Below are 19,185 nucleotides of genomic sequence, written 5' to 3' on the forward strand. Positions count from 1 at the left end.
GACATCCTCACCTGACCAAGCGAGCAGTTTCGTCCAGTCCATCTAGGTTAGTCTAGATCAGTCTGGCACTCTGGTAAGTCTGGTGACGGGTGAAGGGGGGGCAACATCTGTTTATTTGGATGTTGAGTCTGGGACTATCGATCCAGTCTGGACTTGACTAGACTTGGAGACCTGAAGTGGCTGGAGTGATCGTTGATTGGCAGAGTTCGGGAATTGGGTCACAGAAAGGGCAGTGAGTGAAGTGGCAAATGGATTTGACATCCGTCGGCGAGTGAGGTAATCTTGGGGTCCAGTCTGGGCACGCTAGATTCGCTGTCTCTAGAGCCTAGTCTAGAAGCCTATAGGTGTGTGGCAATAGCAGTGGCCGGTTTGGATCGTGATATCTATCTCTGTTAGCAATGAGCAGGGCATATCCTGACGATTGACAAATCCTTCTATCGTCTCTTCTTCATCGCCCATTTGCTGAAAAGGAAGTAACTATCCAAGAAACGAAGGAGTGAAATGCAGCTGCCCTATGATAGCACGATCGGGCCCCAACCTTTGCCAAACGTCTCGTGCTTTAGGTTCTCTTCCAACTGAACAGCCGGAACGGGCGAGTGTCTTGCCCAAGCTGCCTCCGTTCAGATGGGCTCTTTTTCAATTCCAATCCCTCCTTCTCTGGTTTCCCACGCCCCTAACGCAACTGCTACATTCCGTTCCTCACGTATTCCTGATATGTAACTCCATCTTCCCCATCTCTCCACGTCTTCAATGTGCCTTTTGTTCCTCGTGCTTTATTTACATGAGCATACTTTACTCCCCATCCACGTCCCCCAACTACTTTTTGCCATTCATCCAACAAGTAACCTATCCATGTCCCCATGCCGTTGTTCCCGAGATCTTCCAGTCGATGTTTCCTCAGATATACAGACGGACGGGTATCTAGAGGTAAGCAAGTACCTCTACATCACTACCTAGCCTATCCATCTAGCCTAGTGTAGAACTTACCCGGAATCCAAGCTAACCAAGCCAAGCAAGCCAAGACCCATTCACGACTGATGTTGTAGATCCAATCCGGCTAAATACACCGAACATTCTCTGCATTAGCTTCTAAATCTCTCAGTCTCTCAATCTACCAGCCAGTACGGGTACCCGGAGTGCGGTTACGAGGACAGTCATTGGTCTTCCCTTTTCTCACACGGTATACTATGTACATCTCCTTCCTTTTCTTCCCTCCTCTTCCCTTCTTCCCAAAGTTTCGCTGATGGGAAAGGTGGACTGGAGAAACCGCCGGGAAAGGTCACTGCCATTTTGAACTCGCCCTCACGACCTAGTGCATGTGCTGAGCTGGCGCCGCATTGTAGTGTAGCAGCGGGTTGTCATTGATCGGTCGTTGCGATCTCCGTTGCTTTCACTTCCACGTAGCTGTGCAAAAAGATAAAGCCATCGCCAACCTTTGTTGCTCCCGCTGTGAGAACCAATGAAGGACAACAAGCAAGAAAGCACTACAGTATACCAAAAAGTGCAGCAACAAAAGTGCCATTATCGTTCATTTCCTTCCAAGACTATTCCAAACGATAACAACAAAGAGGGTATAATAACGCGTTCCTTTACCGAGGATATTCCAATCTTTCCCTTCCCCTCCCTTTCCTTCCCAGTGACTCTCGTCATCCCGCCATCGACGTCGCCATTCATCCACATCGTGTAGGTGTAAACAGATAAACAAAAATATTAACATATAAACTTTCATGTCGTAACACATTGTCCCAAAACAGCAAGGACAAGCAAGACGCTGAAACCCCAGCTATCCAACTGGTGACTTGTCTGTCGAAGTTTCCAAATTGCTAGGACGATCACATCACTAAGCAGTAAAAACAGAGATCGATCTCAAACAAACACTCAAGCAGCAGACTTGCCCTCGTGCTCGTGAATCTCCACCTCCTTCTCGACCTGGTGAATATCGATGTGCGCGACATCCGCCTCGTCGCCATCAATGACCTTTGCGAGCTCCTCGAGCGTGGGGCCCTTGGTCTCGACGTACATGAAGAAGACAAAGACGAACTCGGCGGCGATCCAGCACTGTTTTGTTATCATGTCAGCATTTGTCGCCATCATCAATATATAGACGGAAAGGGGGAATCAAAAACTCACAGTGTAAATAAGATAAAGCTTCCACGAGTGATCAGGACCAAAATAATCAAACGCCACAGGGTTCGCATAAGTATTGAGCGTCAGCGCGCACTGCACCGACATGTTCATGACCATCAACCCCTTGCCGCGGAGTCGGTAAGGGAGGATTTCAATGGCGTAGCCCACCAGCAACCCGGACCACGCAAGCGAGTAGAAGATGCCGAACAGCCAGATAAAGAAGATCATGGCCTTGTCGGCGCCCTTGAGGCGGTGCTCGCCGTACAGACCGGCCGTCAGCGTCCAGATGACAAAGGTGCCGCACATGCCGCCGGTGGAAGCGAGGAAAAAAAGACGACGGCCGAGCTTGTCGACAAGCAGCGCCATGGTGACGGAAACGATGAGGGCGAGACCGGTCTGCCCGGCGGAAAGACCGAGTTTGGCCGTGGAGTCCTTGACGCCGGCGGTCTCGTACAGCTTGGAGGAGTAGTTGGAGATGATGGCGTTGCCGGACCACTGGGAGAAGAAGCCGAGCGAGAGGAGGATGGCGAGGCGGTAGCGGTTGCCGCGGGTCTTGAAGAAGTCGAGGTAGCTGCTGTTCTTGGTTGATTCCATCTCGAGGCGGATGGTCTCCTTGATCTCGCGGAACTCGAACTGGACGGTGGGGTGGTTGGGGTCGCCGTTGGCGTGGTATTTGGCGAGGATGTGGAGGGCCTCGTCGTGCTTGTCCTTGGCGATCAGGAAACGGGGAGACTCGGGAACCCACCAGATACCGAGGAGTTGGATGATGGAGGGGAAAGCTTGGAGCAGGGCGGGGATGCGCCATGACCAGTCGTTGTTGATGTAGTTGGTGCCAAAGGCCAACCAGGAGACGACGAGGGCACCGACGTTCCACAAGCAGTTGTAGATGGTGGTGAGACGGGCGCGGTGCTGAGGATGGGCGAGCTCGGTGAGAAGCATAGGGGAGGCGATCTGGGCGAGGGAGTTGCCAAAGCCGAGCATGGTGCGGCCGCCCATGAATGTATCGAGGTTCTTGGCAGTGGCCTGGAGAACGGCACCGACGATCATGATAACGCAGCCGATGATGATGGGGGTTTTGCGGCCGAAGTTGTCGGTAAGGAGGGGGCTGTATAGTGAGGGTATCGAGTCAGTTTCATCGAATCTGCCATGTGTTGCAATCCTCGTGAAGACTTACACAAAGGGGATGGAGCCAATGGAACCAATCTGGTAGAGAGCACCGAGCAGACCAAGCTCGGATCCTCGCGGGTCGCCAAAGTACTTAATCCAGGTCTCGAAGTTCTGCACCGAGTTGAAGAACATGCTGTGGGAAAGATGAGCGTCAGCAAGTTGTGCTTCTTGATTGTATCGAATTCCCTTACCCATCGTAACCGGTGGTGGCCGAAGCAATGCAAAGAATGAAGGCGTAAAAGTAGAGCTTGCGAAGGCCGGGGTCCTTCTTCCAGTCAACCCTCTCAAACTGAGGAGCCTCCTCTTGTATCTGATTGAGGTCGACGGCCTGAGCCACGGGCTTCTTGTTGAAGATGCCCATTTTGAATGTGATGATGTTGTCTTGTCTGGGTCGAATGATACAGCTGGTCCGTTCCCCTGGGACAAGTGGAGGAGAGGCTGATGAGGAAAAGGAAAGACAGACAACAAGGCGTCAGGTCATATGGGGGAGGGAAGGGGGATTATATAACGAGCTGGTGGTAGCTTTGACATTTGACGGATTCGAATGGTTCATCCATACGGAGAATGACCCAGACGGGCAGCCGGACCGGGAGCGTCTTCCCATGCATGCTGCTGAGTACGTACCAAGGAGGATTAGCTTGGAGATTTGGAAGTGTACATTGACAGGTACTGTGTAGCCAGGGGTCAGGGGGTGGGCAACCATCAGTCAGGGGGTGGGAAAGGGAAAGGGAAAACCAGACCATTCAGGACCAGTCAGGGCCAGCCAAACAGCTGCACCAAAGCTTAACCAATCCAACCATCTTGGCCGGCCGCCGCCTCCATGAGTCTCCGCTTCCGGCTGTTGGTGTGGTGTCTTCAGAGGCTGTCTTCCCTGGGGTAGCGCCAAGGGACTAGACTTGGACACAGACTAGGCTAGTCCATCCCCGATGCTTGAGTTGGGTGGTTCATGAAAGAAGGTTGTTGTCGTCGACCCGGATCACCGCTTGTGAAATCTAGAGTTGTGGGTTTCCGGTAGCTTGCCATTCCCAGTCGAATCCATGCCAAGCACCAGCAGTCAAGGGTGTTCAGGGAGAGAAGTTGAAAAGTGTCTTCCACTCTCACGTGCCGTATGTAGTGTACATAACCCTGTGTGGGGAACACGGTGGATGTAACCTCTCCTCCCCGACCTTCCCCAACTTTTGTGGCCTGGCTTACTCCACCTCCACAATCCGTCACCCTGGTCTGCCCCCAGTGTGTCCCGTTCTGGCCCAGTATCTTTCCTCCTCGTTTTCCATTGCCGAGCACAAGTTCGTCGTAAGTTTGGAGCAGAACTTTGAACGAGCGTTGGCTTGACGGCTGGCTCTTGTTCTCCATGGTCTCCAAAGTCTCTAGAATTCACTGTCGGGACAATCACCTCAAGGCCAAGAGGAGTTATCATGGTAGAGCAAGAAAAATCTGGCATCCCCATCTTGGGTTCATACACTAGATGACCCGTCGTAGCATTGGGCAAGGACATGGACCGGTTCTGCTGCGACTTTGACTGCTGTCGTGCCTGTGTACCGAAACTCGACCACATTCGAGACAGTGCAACTCGACGAACAACGGCACAGGTATAAGCGAGTCCAGTGGTAGTGAACGGTGAATCGAATGGCTGCTTTTGGTACGGCCAACCAGACAACAGCGGCATAGGCGGACCGAATCTTCCATGGCACATCAGCCAGGTCTTGCCAAGCGGATGCATCAGATGTGCGTTCGGGTTCGGTGGCGTTTGTCGAAGCGTCTTTATCTTCTGTCTTTTTGAGGATGTACTTTGCTCGACCCTATGGCGGGCGCCGTCCCGATAAACACTCACATTGGGGTTTTCCTCCGGGTCGAGTATCTCGCGGTGCCGGATATGACATGTACGGGCGCGGCACACAACGACCAACGCCGCCGTAAAATGATATAGACACGGGGCGCGATCCGGGTCGAACGGGTCCAATGTTGCTGGGTTTTTGCCCGCCCGGTTTGGAGGTTTCGTGCCTCGCCTGCTCGCTTGCTCAACCAACCGCATCCGCGTCCGTCGATAACAGACATGGACATGGACTAAGTGCTTCCCGCGGCGGCGCGTGTTGCTATGCTTTAGCTCTTTTTCCAATATCAGGCAGAATGTAAGATTCTGGGATGTTCCTTGCTTATAGGATCTAGGACGACCCACGTCGGGACAGGATGTACTGCGTAGATTGAGCATGCTGATCCGCTTGACAGGTCATGCTACTGCATATGTAGTGCGGTGCGGAAAGTAGCTATGTACACTACTCGACGCTAGACGCTTCACGATAGCAGGCCTACAGTGGGCTACAGCGGGAATCACACACGGCTTGTGACGGCGTCGAGGTGTGGTACAACCGGAGATCTGTGATTCTGGATCTCAAAGGGCCAGCGTCGTCGGCCCTTCCAGCGTACACAGGGTCCAGTTGATTATCAGATGGCATCACCGTGGATGTTGGTCGAGATGGCGGCAACGGCGAAGATGGTGTATCCAATAGGTTAACCATGATTCGGATTTCTCGATTCTCGGCAAGAGAGCCGCATGGTATGCACGCCCAGCTCATCGTGACTTTGTGACTTGTTGGGAAATCCTGAACGACGCCACCACATTTCACTTGGGAAGTAGTTTACTGCGTGTGGTTCAGAAGGGAAGTCAACCGACATGTGAGCAGGCGAGCCTGACAGGTAGACAGGAAGGATTTTCCGCAAACCCGGCCCAAGAAGCGCCACAGAAGGCCGCCGGCGAGAGGCAGCTACCGGTAGGCTACCAAACACTGTTTTTGAGACAGTGTTAGCCTTCATCTGGTGATCACGAGATCCGAGTCTTGACCGTATCAAGACAAGCATGTTTGCTTCTTCGGGCTCTCACCCCAATTTCCCAGCTCCCCAGGTTTTCTTTCCCCAGCTTCCCCAGCTCTCCCCAAGCGCTGCCAGCCAGCAATACCCCAGAAAATCGGATGAGACGAGGACAGTGCGCGATGTACCTCTGTCTCGAAGGGAGGGTGGGAGCAAGGGAAGATTATCCGTCTTGGCATACATTTAGCCTGAAATGCCCCTTGGCCGTTGATGGCGAGGGATGTTGACGAATGGGCGATGCTTTTGCCTTTTGGAGGTGAACGATGTTGGTCTTGGCTTTTTTTTCGTCTGATGCCCAGCCGCGGCATCGTTAGTTTTCAATGCTCGCAGATTCGGGACGAGGACCGACAATTTTTGGTTATTTTTCTGACAATGATTTTGACGATGATGGAGTCTGGACTCCACGAGTGTTTCAAACACATGTGCTTCTGGAACCCATTAGATTCGATATACACCATGGTTGCCATGTGGAATGTGTATTTGGTGATGGATGAACGGCAATGGACATTGAACTGGAACTCTTTCCGGCCGAGGGAACAAGACCGAGTGGATCGTGGATAAACACACAAAACACGCGGCTATCCACTGTAGCTTCCCCACCTCATCGGCAGTGAACGTTGGCGATGGATGATGGCATTATGGTATCATGGTCTCTGACACTCGCGGTGTCCGACTCCACTGTAGACAGAAAAATAAACAGGATGAACCGTACGGTAAAGATCAAGTAAACAAACCCCGGCTAACAAGCGAGACCAATAGTTGATAGGCTGTCATGTTGTCAGACCTTGAGACAATGGAGGCAAGTGTGTGAGGCCACACTGGACATAATTGCCAGACAAATGAGAGTCTGTATCTGGACCCAAGGACGCGGACCTCTGGGAGAAGAGGGTGAGTCGATATCGATGTATTGACTCGGAATGAAGGACTCTTCAAGACAGCATTTGACACAGTGAAAAAAGATACTTTTCCTTCAAAATGGAACCCCAATCGGATCAACCTTGGGGAAAGGCGGGGAAATGGTATGGGGAGAAGGCGAATTATGGGGAAGAGAGTCTGGAGAAGGAAAAAGTGGCAGACGGGGAATGAAATCTGGGGAGAAGATTGGAGAGAGTCGGCATTTCGGGAGGGATTCCGAAAGAGGGACAAGGGAAGAGGGCGCACAGACCACCTACTCGCTTGGTTGGTTTGCGGTGTCTGTCACATGATCGCGAATGTGGCATATTCTGGGGCACATGGAGTCAACGAGAAATGTGTCAAATCGTGAAAATCATGGATTGTTTACTGTGATCATGTTATGCTATGGAAAGTGTTGCTGGTGGAAATAAGGGAGTCAGTGATGCTGTTGATGGACAACTGAGACATCTCTTCTCTTGTTATGGCTACTGTCCCAGGGTTAGGGTCCAGCATGTCACTGTCTAGGAAATCATGTGAAGACGCTGCAGCCACTGTAATGGAGCCCCACTCTCGGCCGCGTCCACTGCGACAAATGCGCGTCGATGATGACCGCGTCCATCTGATATTGATTTGACCACCGAGATATGGACTTGGGGTGACACTGATTCAACCACCAATTCACAAAAAATGGCTGGCCCATCACGACCCCCCGACAAGAAACAAGCCTCCATCTCGAGCTTCTTCACCCCACGAAACACCAGTCCCTTGGTCAACCTCAGCCAAAACGCCTCCAAGAAGCCGCCACCAGCCGAGTCCAAATCATCCAAGTCGACATCCTCGAGGAAACGACCCGAACCCCAAACCGACGACAGCGAAGATGAGGCTCCCAGAAATGCAAAACGGCGCAGGTCGAATGGCCCATCAGCAACAACAGACACCGAAGACGCTGTCGCCTCCCTAAAGCTGTCTGCCTCCTCCCGAACAGAACGGTACGCTCTTGACTCGAGCCGGCCCTCCCAAGATGAGGGAGAGAAGCAAGAAGATGCCGCCGAACGCAAAAAGAAGGAAGAACTCCACCGAAAGTTTGTCAAGAAGCTTGGTCACCCCGACAGCATGTTCAGCTACAGGCAACGAGACACCGAGTCCGCTGCCGTTGAGGGCGAAGGCGAGGAGGGCGAAGATGACGAAGAGGAACCAGCACCCAAGACCACGGCCAAAAAGAAGGGCGCCAAAACGGGCAAACTCACTCCCATGGAGCTGCAGTTCCTCGAAATCAAACGGAAACACATGGATACACTCTTGATCGTCGAGGTCGGGTACAAGTTCCGCTTCTTTGGCGAAGACGCCCGCATCGCGGCCAGAGAACTGAGCATCGTGTGTATACCGGGCAAGTTCCGATACGACGAACACCCTTCCGAAGCCCACCTCGACCGTTTTGCGTCCGCCAGCATACCCGTCCACCGTCTGCCTGTCCATGCTAAGCGTCTTGTTGCTGCCGGGTACAAGGTCGGAGTAGTTCGGCAGATCGAGACGGCCGCCTTGAAAAAGGCTGGCGATAACCGCAACGCCCCCTTTGTCCGGAAGCTCACCAATGTCTATACCAAGGGCACCTATATCGATGAGACGGGCGAGCTGGACCAGCCAGGCGAGACCACGGGTGCTTCCTCTGGTGGTTACCTGCTTTGTCTGACGGAAACCCCGGCCAAGGGCATGGGGACTGACGAAAAGGTCAATGTCGGTATCATTGCCGTCCAACCCGCTACAGGAGACATCATCTACGACGAGTTCGAGGACGGCTTCATGCGGCGGGAGATCGAGACCCGACTGCTTCATATTTCTCCCTGCGAGTTTCTCATCGTCGGCGACCTCAGCAAAGCCACTGATAAACTCATCCAACACCTTTCCGGCAGCAGCACCAATGTCTTTGGTGACAAGAGTCGTGTCGAAAGGGTTCCCAAGAGCAAGACCATGGCAGCCGAGGCCTACTCGCACGTTACCGATTTCTACGCCGGCAAGGCCAAGGACAGCGATGAACGCTCAGCAGCTTTGCTCAACAAGGTGCTCAAGCTTCCAGAAGCCGTCATGATTTGTCTCTCGGCCATGATCACCCACCTGACCGAGTACGGCCTGCAACACATCTTTGACTTGACCAAGTATTTTCAATCATTCAGCACACGCCAACACATGCTCATCAACGGCACCACCCTCGAGTCTCTCGAAGTCTACCGTAACGCCACCGACCACTCCGAGAAGGGCTCTCTGCTTTGGGCCCTGGACAAAACCCATACCCGCTTCGGCCAGCGTCTTCTCCGCAAATGGATTGGCCGCCCTCTCCTCGACCAGCAACACCTAGAAGAGCGCGTCTCGGCGGTCGAAGAATTGCTAAACAATCAGTCCACAGCCAATGTCGACAAACTAATCAACATGCTCAAGTCCATCAAGGCCGACCTCGAGCGCAGTTTGATCAGGATCTACTACGGCAAATGCACCCGCCCCGAACTCCTCTCGACGTTGCAAACCCTCCAAAAGATCTCCTTCGAATACGCCCGCGTCAAATCTCCTGCCGACACGGGCTTCTCCTCCCCTTTGCTCACATCCGCCATCATGACCCTGCCTTCCATCAGCCCCATGGTCACTGCCCACCTCTCCAAAATCAACGCCGAAGCCGCCCGCAAAGACGACAAGTATGCCTTCTTCCTCGAACAGCACGAGACCGAGGACATTTCCGAACATAAACTCGGCATCGCAGCTGTGGAACAAGACCTCGACGAACACCGCTCCGAAGCCGCCAAGGACCTGGGCAAGAAAGTTCCCGTCAACTACGTAACCGTGGCGGGCATCGAGTACCTGATCGAAGTAGCCAATACGGACCTCAAGCGCGTCCCAGCTTCGTGGGCCAAGATCTCCGGAACCAAGAAAGTCTCGCGGTTTCACACGCCTACAGTGCTAAGGTTGATAGCCGAAAGAGATCAACACAAGGAATCCCTAGCTTCAGCCTGCGACCAAGCCTTTTCCGACCTACTGGCGCAAATAGCAGGGGAATACCAACCGCTCCGCGACGCCGTTTCCTCATTATCCACTTTGGACTGTCTCTTGTCACTAAGCACAGTCGCTGCATTACCAGGCTACACCAAACCCACTTTCCTACCCTCTTCCCATCCTTCTTTCCTATCCATCACCGAAGGCAGACATCCCATAGCCGAACACCTGCTACCAAATGGTTACATCCCATTTACCATGTCCCTCGGCACTTTGTCTTCGTCCCCCTCTTCCCCTGACCCTACCAGTCTCTCAGGAAGGCCAGCCCTAGCCCAACTAATCACCGGCCCCAACATGGGCGGCAAATCCTCCTACACCCGCGCCGTCGCGCTTTTGGTCTTACTCGCCCAAATCGGCTCCTTCGTGCCCGCCACTTCCATGGCCCTGACCCTCTCCGACGCCATCTTCACCCGCATGGGCGCCCGCGATAATTTGTTTAAAGGCGAATCGACATTCATGGTCGAAGTCTCCGAGACGGCTGCCATTCTGCGCCAAGCCACGCCGCGCAGCTTGGTGGTGCTTGACGAGCTAGGCCGCGGCACGTCCACGCATGATGGACGGGCGATCGCTGGTGCGGTGTTGGAGTATGTGGTTAGGGACGTGGGGTGCTTGATGCTGTTCGTTACGCATTATCAGGATTTGGCGGGGGTGGCGGAGGGTTTGACTGTAGGAGAGGGAGAGGAGAAAAAAAGGGGAGTGGAGTGTGTGCATATGCGGTTTGCGAGTAATAAGTCTAAGATATCGATGGATGATGATGCGATGGAGGTTGATGGGGATGGGGATGTGCAAGAAGGTGCAGGGGCGGATAAAGATGAGGATGAGGAGATTACGTTTTTGTATGATTTGGCGCCGGGCGTGGCGCATAGGTCGTATGGATTAAATGTTGCGAGACTGGCGAGGATACCGAGGAAGGTGTTGGAGGTTGCTGCGAGGAAATCGAGGGAGTTGGAGGAGGAGGTGAGGGCCAAGAGGGTCAAGGGGGCGATGGCGTTGGTAGGGGGTGTGTTGTATGGGGGAAGTGCCCCTGGTGATCAAGAGGAGAAGTTGGAGCAGTTGGTGGGGTTGGTTGAGCAGTTGTAGTTATAAGGTGTAGACTTGTATCTGGGTTGAGTCGGATGTGGTGTGGACTTATAGGTTAGAACATGAACGATGCTGGTAGAGACAGGTATAAAGGACCATAGTATACAGTAGTACAACGACCGGAACATACAAATATAAACTGAAGAGGAAGCACATGGACTTCCGAATAAGCAAAACATTCCTGAAAGCACCGGTTGCATGAGTCTTCACCTGCCGAGCAACAAGAGCCAAACTTCAGCCCGGACCCTCCTCGGTCACTCTTCGATAACTCTTTCGCGTCAGATGGTATGATTTTCATCCTAGACTCATTGAAGGCTACGTCAACTGCCGTCTCCCTTTGTATGCAAAACGCCTTCAGTATCGTACCTGTCCGGCAGATCATAGTAGCCGCTTATCCCCACCTTCACCATCTTCGCGCCAAGAGTTTGATACCGAGATTCTACTCAGCCTTAATCTCGTTATCTCGAGGTACTCCTCTTCTTGTTGTTATCGACATTATTACATTGTCCTTTTCTGTTCACCTTGTTGGTGATATACTTACCTCTGCTTGGCCTGCCACAAGTAGCTCTATATAAGCACCCCTTCCGTACCTGTTTCGGACAACCCCCGCTAACTGGTAAACTCAGTGGTCCCGTGGTGTAGTGGTAGCACAGCCTTTGACGTCTGCTCCTAAGCTCAGGTAAGGCCGGAAATAGGGCGGGACGGCAGGCCTCAGGTTCGACCCCGAGAGGTGGCGATTGAGTTTATCGGCAATTATTTTTATATTCTTTTTTCACCCTTCCGTTTTTTGCCCATGCCACTTTCCAGTTCCTTGCGAGAGATAATCTATCTGTTTTCCTTTGTACTGTCACTGGGCTTGTGGTGTGCTTCATGATTTTTTTCCCTCGTGGTGTTGACTACAAAGATGGAGAGATGCTTGAAGACTGTGACTCCGCGTTGTGATGTTTGGTGGATACTGTAGTGGTGAGAGGTCTCGAGCGGGTGTACCTTCCAACTGAGAGCTAGCTTACTCCATGCTGTCGTCACCCCAACACAGGCAGATCACTTACCTCACTCCTTCCTTTTATATATATTTTCTTCGTTAATGACGTGGCCCAAGATTCCCAGCTGTATCTCTGTGTAGTCATGGCGGTCGGTCGTATCTTTCTCCTGCTCCCCTCCTTTGTCCCCCTCTCTCTTCTCAGTCGCGCCTCGCCTTATCTCTCGACTCCTGACTTGCGCTTCCGTTACCATTGTTGCTCGTCTATTCCACAACATTTGCTTCTCTTCGCCTGTCAGATCGCTTGTCCGCGCGTCAAGCAATTCGCGCGCGCTGAAGGGGTATATCGATATCTTTGCCCGCGATCGAAACTATAGGTAGTAAGACGCTGTGGGAGCCACAACGTTCGCTCTCTCCAAGTTTAGCTCTCTTGCCCGGATCATAATGCTGACGGTGGTTGTATCCTTCCGTTTAGACCTCCAGCCCATACAAGCACCAGATCCCCAGCATAGCCACCCAAAAAAAGACCCTCGAGGCTGAGCTTTTCGGCCGACATCCGCGATCATCAAGAAAAGTGTCCCAAGCTCGAGGATGATACCAGGCACCCAGACTGTTGGTTCCGAGAGCCAGCAAGCGACACTCCCCATTGACGCACCGGGAAGCCGTCCAGAACGCCTTTTGTACTCTCGATATATCCATCGAAAGCGTCAAAAAGACAGACACTGTTCTCTCCACTCCCTCTGTAGCTCGTCAAAAGACGGTACCAAATGAGCGTGATGAAATTCTCTTTTCTGATTCCCCGGTTTCTCCGTCACATTCCTGGAAAGATTCCCCACGCTGATCTGGTCGTGTTGGCACGCCGGTACGGAGGCGATGCCCAAGAACTCCTCGAAGAGGTCGAGCGCGAGTTCTCCGCCTTCTGCGGCAAATGCAAAAGCCACATACAGAGGCAATAAAGCGTTTTATGCTGAGCTGCCTGTTATCAAAAAAAGATGAAGCTCGCCGGGCGCGAAGTGTCTTCGTCTTTACAACCTGGAGGGCGAACATGGGGAATGGGAGCGCTGCTTGCCCTCTTGCGGACAAATCTTGGCCTACTGCCGTATGGCCAACGCATCCAACACGCACTTCCGGAACAATTCACCGGAGCCGCTTGGTCGCATGATCGAGTGAGCAGTAGGTGACAAAGGAATGTGACAACTCCCACCTTATCTCTAGGTAATCAAACCGTCAAAAGCTCAACGCCGTAACGGCAGGTCTCTATCACCCAGCGGTGATACACGGATATAGCAGCCTATAATGTTTTGTTTCATTCTTGAAATGTTTCAGCTTGAAGGACAATTCTAGGCTCCATAACTCGTAGCAAACACACCAACATCGGTGTATAAGTCCCTACCCAAACCAAATCTACGTAAGGTCAGGAGTGGACGGCTGGAAACCAAGTCACTCCGCGATCCTCATCACAGCTGTTATTGACATTATCATCGGTTCATGTGAACATGAGAGCACACATAACTCTAAATAAAGTAAGTAAACTTGTAATGTGGACTGTGATGTATTGTAGATGGATGATGCATTGATCGTATGCTTGAAAAATTGACAAAAATACCAAAAAAAAGATGCTGAGAATGGCCACAGCCCGGAGTCGAACCGGAACCTGCCTTTCAGTCTTACTGCCTTGCCTTGCCACGCTTAAGCTCCGCCTAATCGTGCATGTGCTACTGCTACACCACAGGACCATGTTGTGCTCAGCTGGGGGTGACAGAAGGGGGTGGGGAGAGGGACCCTTATGAAGGAATGTAGGTAGGTGGGCGTTTAGATGGAAGGTACGCCTTACCGTTGGGTGCTGAGGCTGGTCTTGTATGGAAGTGGGAGGAGGTGGTGGGTGCTGGGTGGCTTCGTGCCTGCCTGCTAGAGATACGCTGCTGACTCGTTGAAGGTGAACACGATATGTCGGAGGTTATTACAATTGGTTGACTGGAAAGTTGAACGGCTGATGGTCTGGTCTGATTCTATCTCCTGATCATAACTAAGTCCAAAGCTAGTAGTGATATTAGGTACCTTCATGCCTCTTCTCATTGTCGTTTCAGATATCTTATTCTTCCTTATGTGTAGGTAGTAGTAGCTATCATCTATCACACTTCGCTTAATTTTACATTGCTCACCCGGGCGGTGAACAATGCTTCCCTTTGCCCATCTTAGCTATTTTTCATGTTATCCGCCCCGTTGTAGGCCATATAAAATCGGTTGTTGGTGGTGATATGATCCCTAGCGACAGATTCGAGTTGCTCAACTGATACATCCCAACTATCGTGAGATCTTGTCTCAAGTAGTGCTCGTTTGACTCTTTTGGCTCTCAAGTTTTGGGTTCGCACCAGGCAGCAAGCCGTCCGTTCCATCTCACGTCCCTCCTAGCAACCCCCTCCCTCCCGTGTGAAATTTTCTTACCGCAGTTTTTGCCTTACCTTTTGTGGTTTCCTTTGCGCGTCTAGCTGGCTGACTGTCACGCGTCGACTTTATCTTTCTTGCGATCTCCCCGAGCTTGTCGTTCTGCTACACTGATCTCACCAAAACTTGTCGTCCAGTCTCCTTTTCCATCGCTTCTCTAGTCGCCATTGCTGTTTGCGTACTACGTCGATAATCACTGAAGTATCGCGTTGTTTTACCAAGGTGAGCTTGATTTCTTCCCGTATTTGCTCCAGGAAGAGGGGTAGGCTGGAAAGAACTCGCAGGGAAATCTTTCTTGCTCCCATCCATCCCTGTTTCACTGCCTTCTTTCGTCCGCTAACATTCAGTTCGGTTTCCTCAGTCTTGCCTTTTGTGCCTTGTGTTCATCCCGGCATACAAGATGACCGAGAGACTCCCGAAGCGGTTGAAGGTTGACGTCGAGGGCTTCGGAGCTCTAGAATATGCCTTTGAGCTTGCGGCAGACACCTCGCAAAATGACATCGCAAGCACGAGACAGACAGAGCAGCCCCCGATGCATTGTCACCCCCTTCCCCCAACCCCTTTCAATCCTTTCTTGCCTCCCTACCAGGCGCCCGCCGACCTCCCCGCGACGACAGCCCGCCCGCGAGCGGATGGATCTCCCGAGCCCAGCGGCGACCTCCGGATCCCTCTGTGGCAGAACGAAACCCGCGCCTTCAAAGGCGAATTCATTTACCCGAGAAAAAGTCAGGGGCTAGCCACTCGGCTAGCCAGCGAAGCGCAAGGAGCCGAGTTGATGGTAGACGGTAAGCCACAGTTCAACCTGTTCGTCGACGGGTCCTACAAACCACACCACGAAAACAGGGGAGCGCCGGAACACCGGCGATTTGGTCATGGCGGGTACGGCGTCGTCTTTCGGAACCCGTATCATGGAAAGGGGCCCGCGGAGTTTGATCATGGTAACCACGCCAATGACTACTTCACCGAAGGGACCCAAGTGGAAGATAATTTGAGTACAAAAGACTTCAACATCCGTTCCTGGCACTCCCATCGCGTCCTGTCCAGTCTCCACGCCGAGCTGGCCGCTATCTCGCAAGGCATGGAAACCGTCATCAGTTTACTCAAGAGACATCACCCCCTTTCCGCCTCCGTCACCATCTTCTCCGATAGCAAGACTGCCATGAATCGGCTGTCTAGACGTCCCCATCCAGACGGAGAATTCGCCATAACCACAACCGACGCACTCACAATGCCGCTTGTGCGCGCCATCGTCTGGCAATCGCACTTCCTTTTCGAGCGCGGGTGCGAACTCAAGCTGCAGTGGCTACCGCGCTGCAGCGTGCTAGCCCATACGCTGGCAGACGAAATAGCGGGATGGTGGCGGAAAGCGGACGCCGTGTTTTACCAGCGGGATAGGCCGCCGTGGCGAAGAGACGGGATCCTCGACGCGTTGCATCATGAGGCGCTCGTAAAGGTTATTGAAAGAATCGAGGCCGAAGCGCTGCTGCTGCGTCCCTCTTCCGTCTGTGGGTCTGTGTCACAGAAGACAAAGGCTCGGAAACAAGCTAGACGGGAGCGAAGGGAGCGGTTTAAGTCACGGTTTTCTCGGGAGAATAATATGCTGCTGGAGAATTTTTGTGGGTCGGCGGTGCAGAGGAGTTTCAGCGGTGATTCGTTGCTTGAATTGCCGCCGATTTGGGAACGAAGCGGTGCGTTTAGTATGGTAAATGAGGATATGGCCAAGGTCATGAAGGGCAGGCCGTCTGAGGATGAGTAGAGTTGTGTACTCGTAGATTTTAGGATGTGGTTTGATGTATGGATTATCTGTTGTCAAAGAGTTGAGTTGAGCTTCATACAGCCAATGTCTGGCGTTGAGCGTGGAGGATCTACCACCCTTACCCCTTCTTACTCCTTCCTCCCCCCTTCCTTACGCCTTTCCCTCCTCCTCAGCAGGCAGCCTCCTTCACAGCCTCCTCCTCAGCATACTTCAAAGCCTCCTCAAACACCTCTCTCAGCTCTTCCCACTCCTCCAACCCAACACTCACCCTGACCTGCTCCGGCACCGCTCCATACCCCGCATGATACTTTCTCTCTCTCTCCTCCGCACCCCACAGCAAATCGTTGAAAGGCAAGGTGATTGTCAGATGCGCGCCAAGATGGGGACCTTGGTGGACATGCAAATGGTCGTAAAACGCCTTTGCCACTCTCTTTGAGGGAAAATCGATGGACAGCAAACATCCGAAGCCGGGGGTGAAGGAGTCGTTGCCCTCCATTTCGTCGTAGGGCGGGCCAGTGGGCGCAGGGGCGGTACCGGAGCGCATGTATTGCTGGTAGTAAGCGGTGCCTGTGGTGGAGGACGTGGTGGAGGGAATGGAGGGGTAGAGAACGCGGGAGATGACGCGGGGCGATTGGTGGGTGGTGGAATAAGCGTGTAGGAGGGAGGCGAGCTTTTGGGCGTTGAGGTTGTGCGTTTTGGATCGGGCGAGGTAGGAGGAGGAGTTGGACAGGAGGTGGGCGGCGTCGGGTGGGGAGAGGGCGTTGTGGTGCGTGGTGGTGAGGGTGGAGGAGAGGAGGGAGTAGTAGCGCGAAGAGGGGGAGAGGAGGACTGAGCCGGCCATTACCTTTGTTGATAGGTAGTTAGTATGCATTCTTCGAAAAGCGAGAAGATGGGAGAGGAAAGAGGTTCCTGTTGAGATACATAGAGGGATGGCAAAGCAGGGGAATGGGGAAACAACAAATCAAAGGAAAGACAACACCCAAAAAGGAGTAATCTAGCAAGAGGAATTGACTTACATCGGCATACCCACTAAACGTCTTCGTCAAAGACGAAACCACCACGTCCGCCACCGGCAACACATCGAGATTGCAAAACGACCCGACCGTGTCGTCCACAACAACCGGGAAGTCATAATCATCAGCGATCTTCCTCAACCTCCCCAAATCCACGCTCACCAAAAGCGGATTACTAGGAAACTCCACAAACACGTACCCCACCTTCCTTCCCTTTTGCTTCAGCCCCTTTGCATATTCCTCCAACTGATCCATCACCTTTTCCGAATCCTCACATTCCCCAAAGTGCTTGAACCCTTCCACCTCTTCTTCTTCTCCTTTGGTGGTAGTGGTCCCCTCAAGTTCCTCAAACAAATGAAACGTAGAATGAAACACCGCTCCCAGCGCCACCACCGGTCCTCTCCGTCCAGCAGCTTTGAACAAGGCCTCCTGCAGACGAAAAACAGCCGCCATACCTGTTGTGTACAAGAACACGTCTTTGGTCGTTAATCGGGAGGCAAGCTCGACGTCGCGGGGGATACGCTGACAGAGAGCCACGATTCGTTCACGTAGTTTTTCGTGTGCGTCGCTTTCGGGGAGGTATGTTGGTTCGGGTATGTCTTCCTTAATGGGAGTGCCGGAAATGAAATCTGATCCCGTGGCGGTCCACTCCAACACCTTCATACCTCTACCGCATGCACCTTCACCTTCACCTTCACCTTGCTCGGCCTCGCCCTCGGGCGAGGACATGGAACCATCGCCATCGGAGGAGCAGGAGGAAGGAACCAAAGGCAAAAGAACCTCAGCAAGACGAGTAGAAATGCCTATACCGGGATTGGTCCAGACGCCCATGATCCCTTTTGCTTTGGGTAGTGGGTAGATGACCAGATACAGCCTCACCTTGTCCGTGGCAGTCGCAGTCTTGGTTCCATTCGCAGTCGCAGTCACATCGGCGGCAGAATTAGGTACGAGAGGCACCCCCCAAAACTCAACAACCCGAAACACCACTTTCGAAACATCGCTATCACTATACCGATGTTCATCCGCCCGATGGTGCGAAATGCAGTGCGCTGCGGCTAGGGAAAAAGCGTCGGGGGTGGTAAAAGGGAGACAACCGTGGGTGGTGGGGGAGATGCCTGATTCTGGATACGCAAAAGAGAGGTGGGTGAGGAGTCTGATGCCGAGCTGTTTTCCTGTTAGCTACCTTCCCGAAGTATACTGAGAACCTAAGGACAAAGGGAAGTGAAAGAGAGTGATACAGGGAAGAGAGGGACAAGGGGAGGGGGGCGAACGAAAAAGAGAGGCACAAAAGAAGAAAGGGGAAAAAAGGGGCAAACGAACCTCCTTAACACACGAAAGGGGTGAAAACCGCGGATACATGCTCCTAAGCTGCTTGCCTATTTCCTGGTCACCATCGCGAAGCCGGATGAAGGTGTCCCACCCGGGGAGGTGGACAGTGAGGGCGTGCGGAGTATGAGGAGGGAGGGAGTGCCCGAGGGGGGTGGTGATGGGTTTGACTGTCATCTTGACAATTTACTCTCCCAGTAATCGTCGTGGCGGTGTTGGTGAGTGAGTGGGTGAGTGATAACCAGCGAACTGGCCTTGATCTGTTCCAAAAATGTCAGTTAGATTTTTATGTGAAAGGGAAGGTGAAGGACGTGAGTAACTTACATATATCAGTCTCGTAAGATGTTTTTATCCAGAAGAGCGAGAAAGTTAAAACTAGGGCTGAGTAAGTCGAACGTTTCATTGCATCCCCCCCACGCGCTGAACCATCTGATAGCCGTTGCAGTCACAGATAGGCCCAGACAGGGGATCGTGGTCCGGCTGCCACGGTAGCC

At 52.8% G+C, this 19,185-nt stretch overlaps 4 protein-coding genes across 4 annotated transcripts; 2 read left to right on the forward strand and 2 right to left on the reverse strand.

Annotated features, from left to right (window-relative positions):
- Positions 1-1,479: 1,479 nt before the first annotated feature.
- NEUTE1DRAFT_70125 (uncharacterized protein) lies at positions 1,480-3,723 on the reverse strand (the record flags this gene model as incomplete). The annotated part of the gene is made up of 4 exons (XM_009856747.1): positions 1,480-2,058; positions 2,131-3,232; positions 3,302-3,427; positions 3,486-3,723. 4 exons carry the CDS (start codon positions 3,653-3,655, stop codon positions 1,879-1,881), a joined length of 1,578 nt encoding a protein of 525 aa, XP_009855049.1.
- A 3,987-nt stretch (positions 3,724-7,710) lies between these two features.
- On the forward strand, positions 7,711-11,339 carry NEUTE1DRAFT_88806 (uncharacterized protein; the record flags this gene model as incomplete). The annotated part of the gene is made up of 3 exons (XM_009856748.1): positions 7,711-10,307; positions 10,353-10,816; positions 10,883-11,339. The coding sequence occupies 3 exons, from the start codon at positions 7,741-7,743 to the stop codon at positions 11,170-11,172; spliced, it is 3,321 nt and encodes a 1,106-aa protein (XP_009855050.1).
- A 958-nt stretch (positions 11,340-12,297) lies between these two features.
- Positions 12,298-16,352, forward strand: NEUTE1DRAFT_104459 (uncharacterized protein; the record flags this gene model as incomplete). Its single annotated transcript, XM_009856749.1, has 4 exons — positions 12,298-12,413; positions 12,678-12,763; positions 12,814-12,953; positions 15,069-16,352. 4 exons carry the CDS (start codon positions 12,298-12,300, stop codon positions 16,350-16,352), a joined length of 1,626 nt encoding a protein of 541 aa, XP_009855051.1.
- Positions 16,211-19,072, reverse strand: NEUTE1DRAFT_70133 (uncharacterized protein; the record flags this gene model as incomplete). Its single annotated transcript, XM_009856750.1, has 6 exons — positions 16,211-17,196; positions 17,369-18,013; positions 18,146-18,244; positions 18,323-18,529; positions 18,686-18,951; positions 19,016-19,072. The coding sequence occupies 5 exons, from the start codon at positions 18,866-18,868 to the stop codon at positions 16,522-16,524; spliced, it is 1,809 nt and encodes a 602-aa protein (XP_009855052.1).
- Between the last annotated feature and the right edge of the window lie 113 nt (positions 19,073-19,185).

Source organism: Neurospora tetrasperma (assembly GCF_000213175.1).
Source record: "Neurospora tetrasperma FGSC 2508 unplaced genomic scaffold NEUTE1scaffold_81, whole genome shotgun sequence".
Classification (NCBI taxonomy): Eukaryota; Fungi; Ascomycota; class Sordariomycetes; order Sordariales; family Sordariaceae; genus Neurospora; species Neurospora tetrasperma.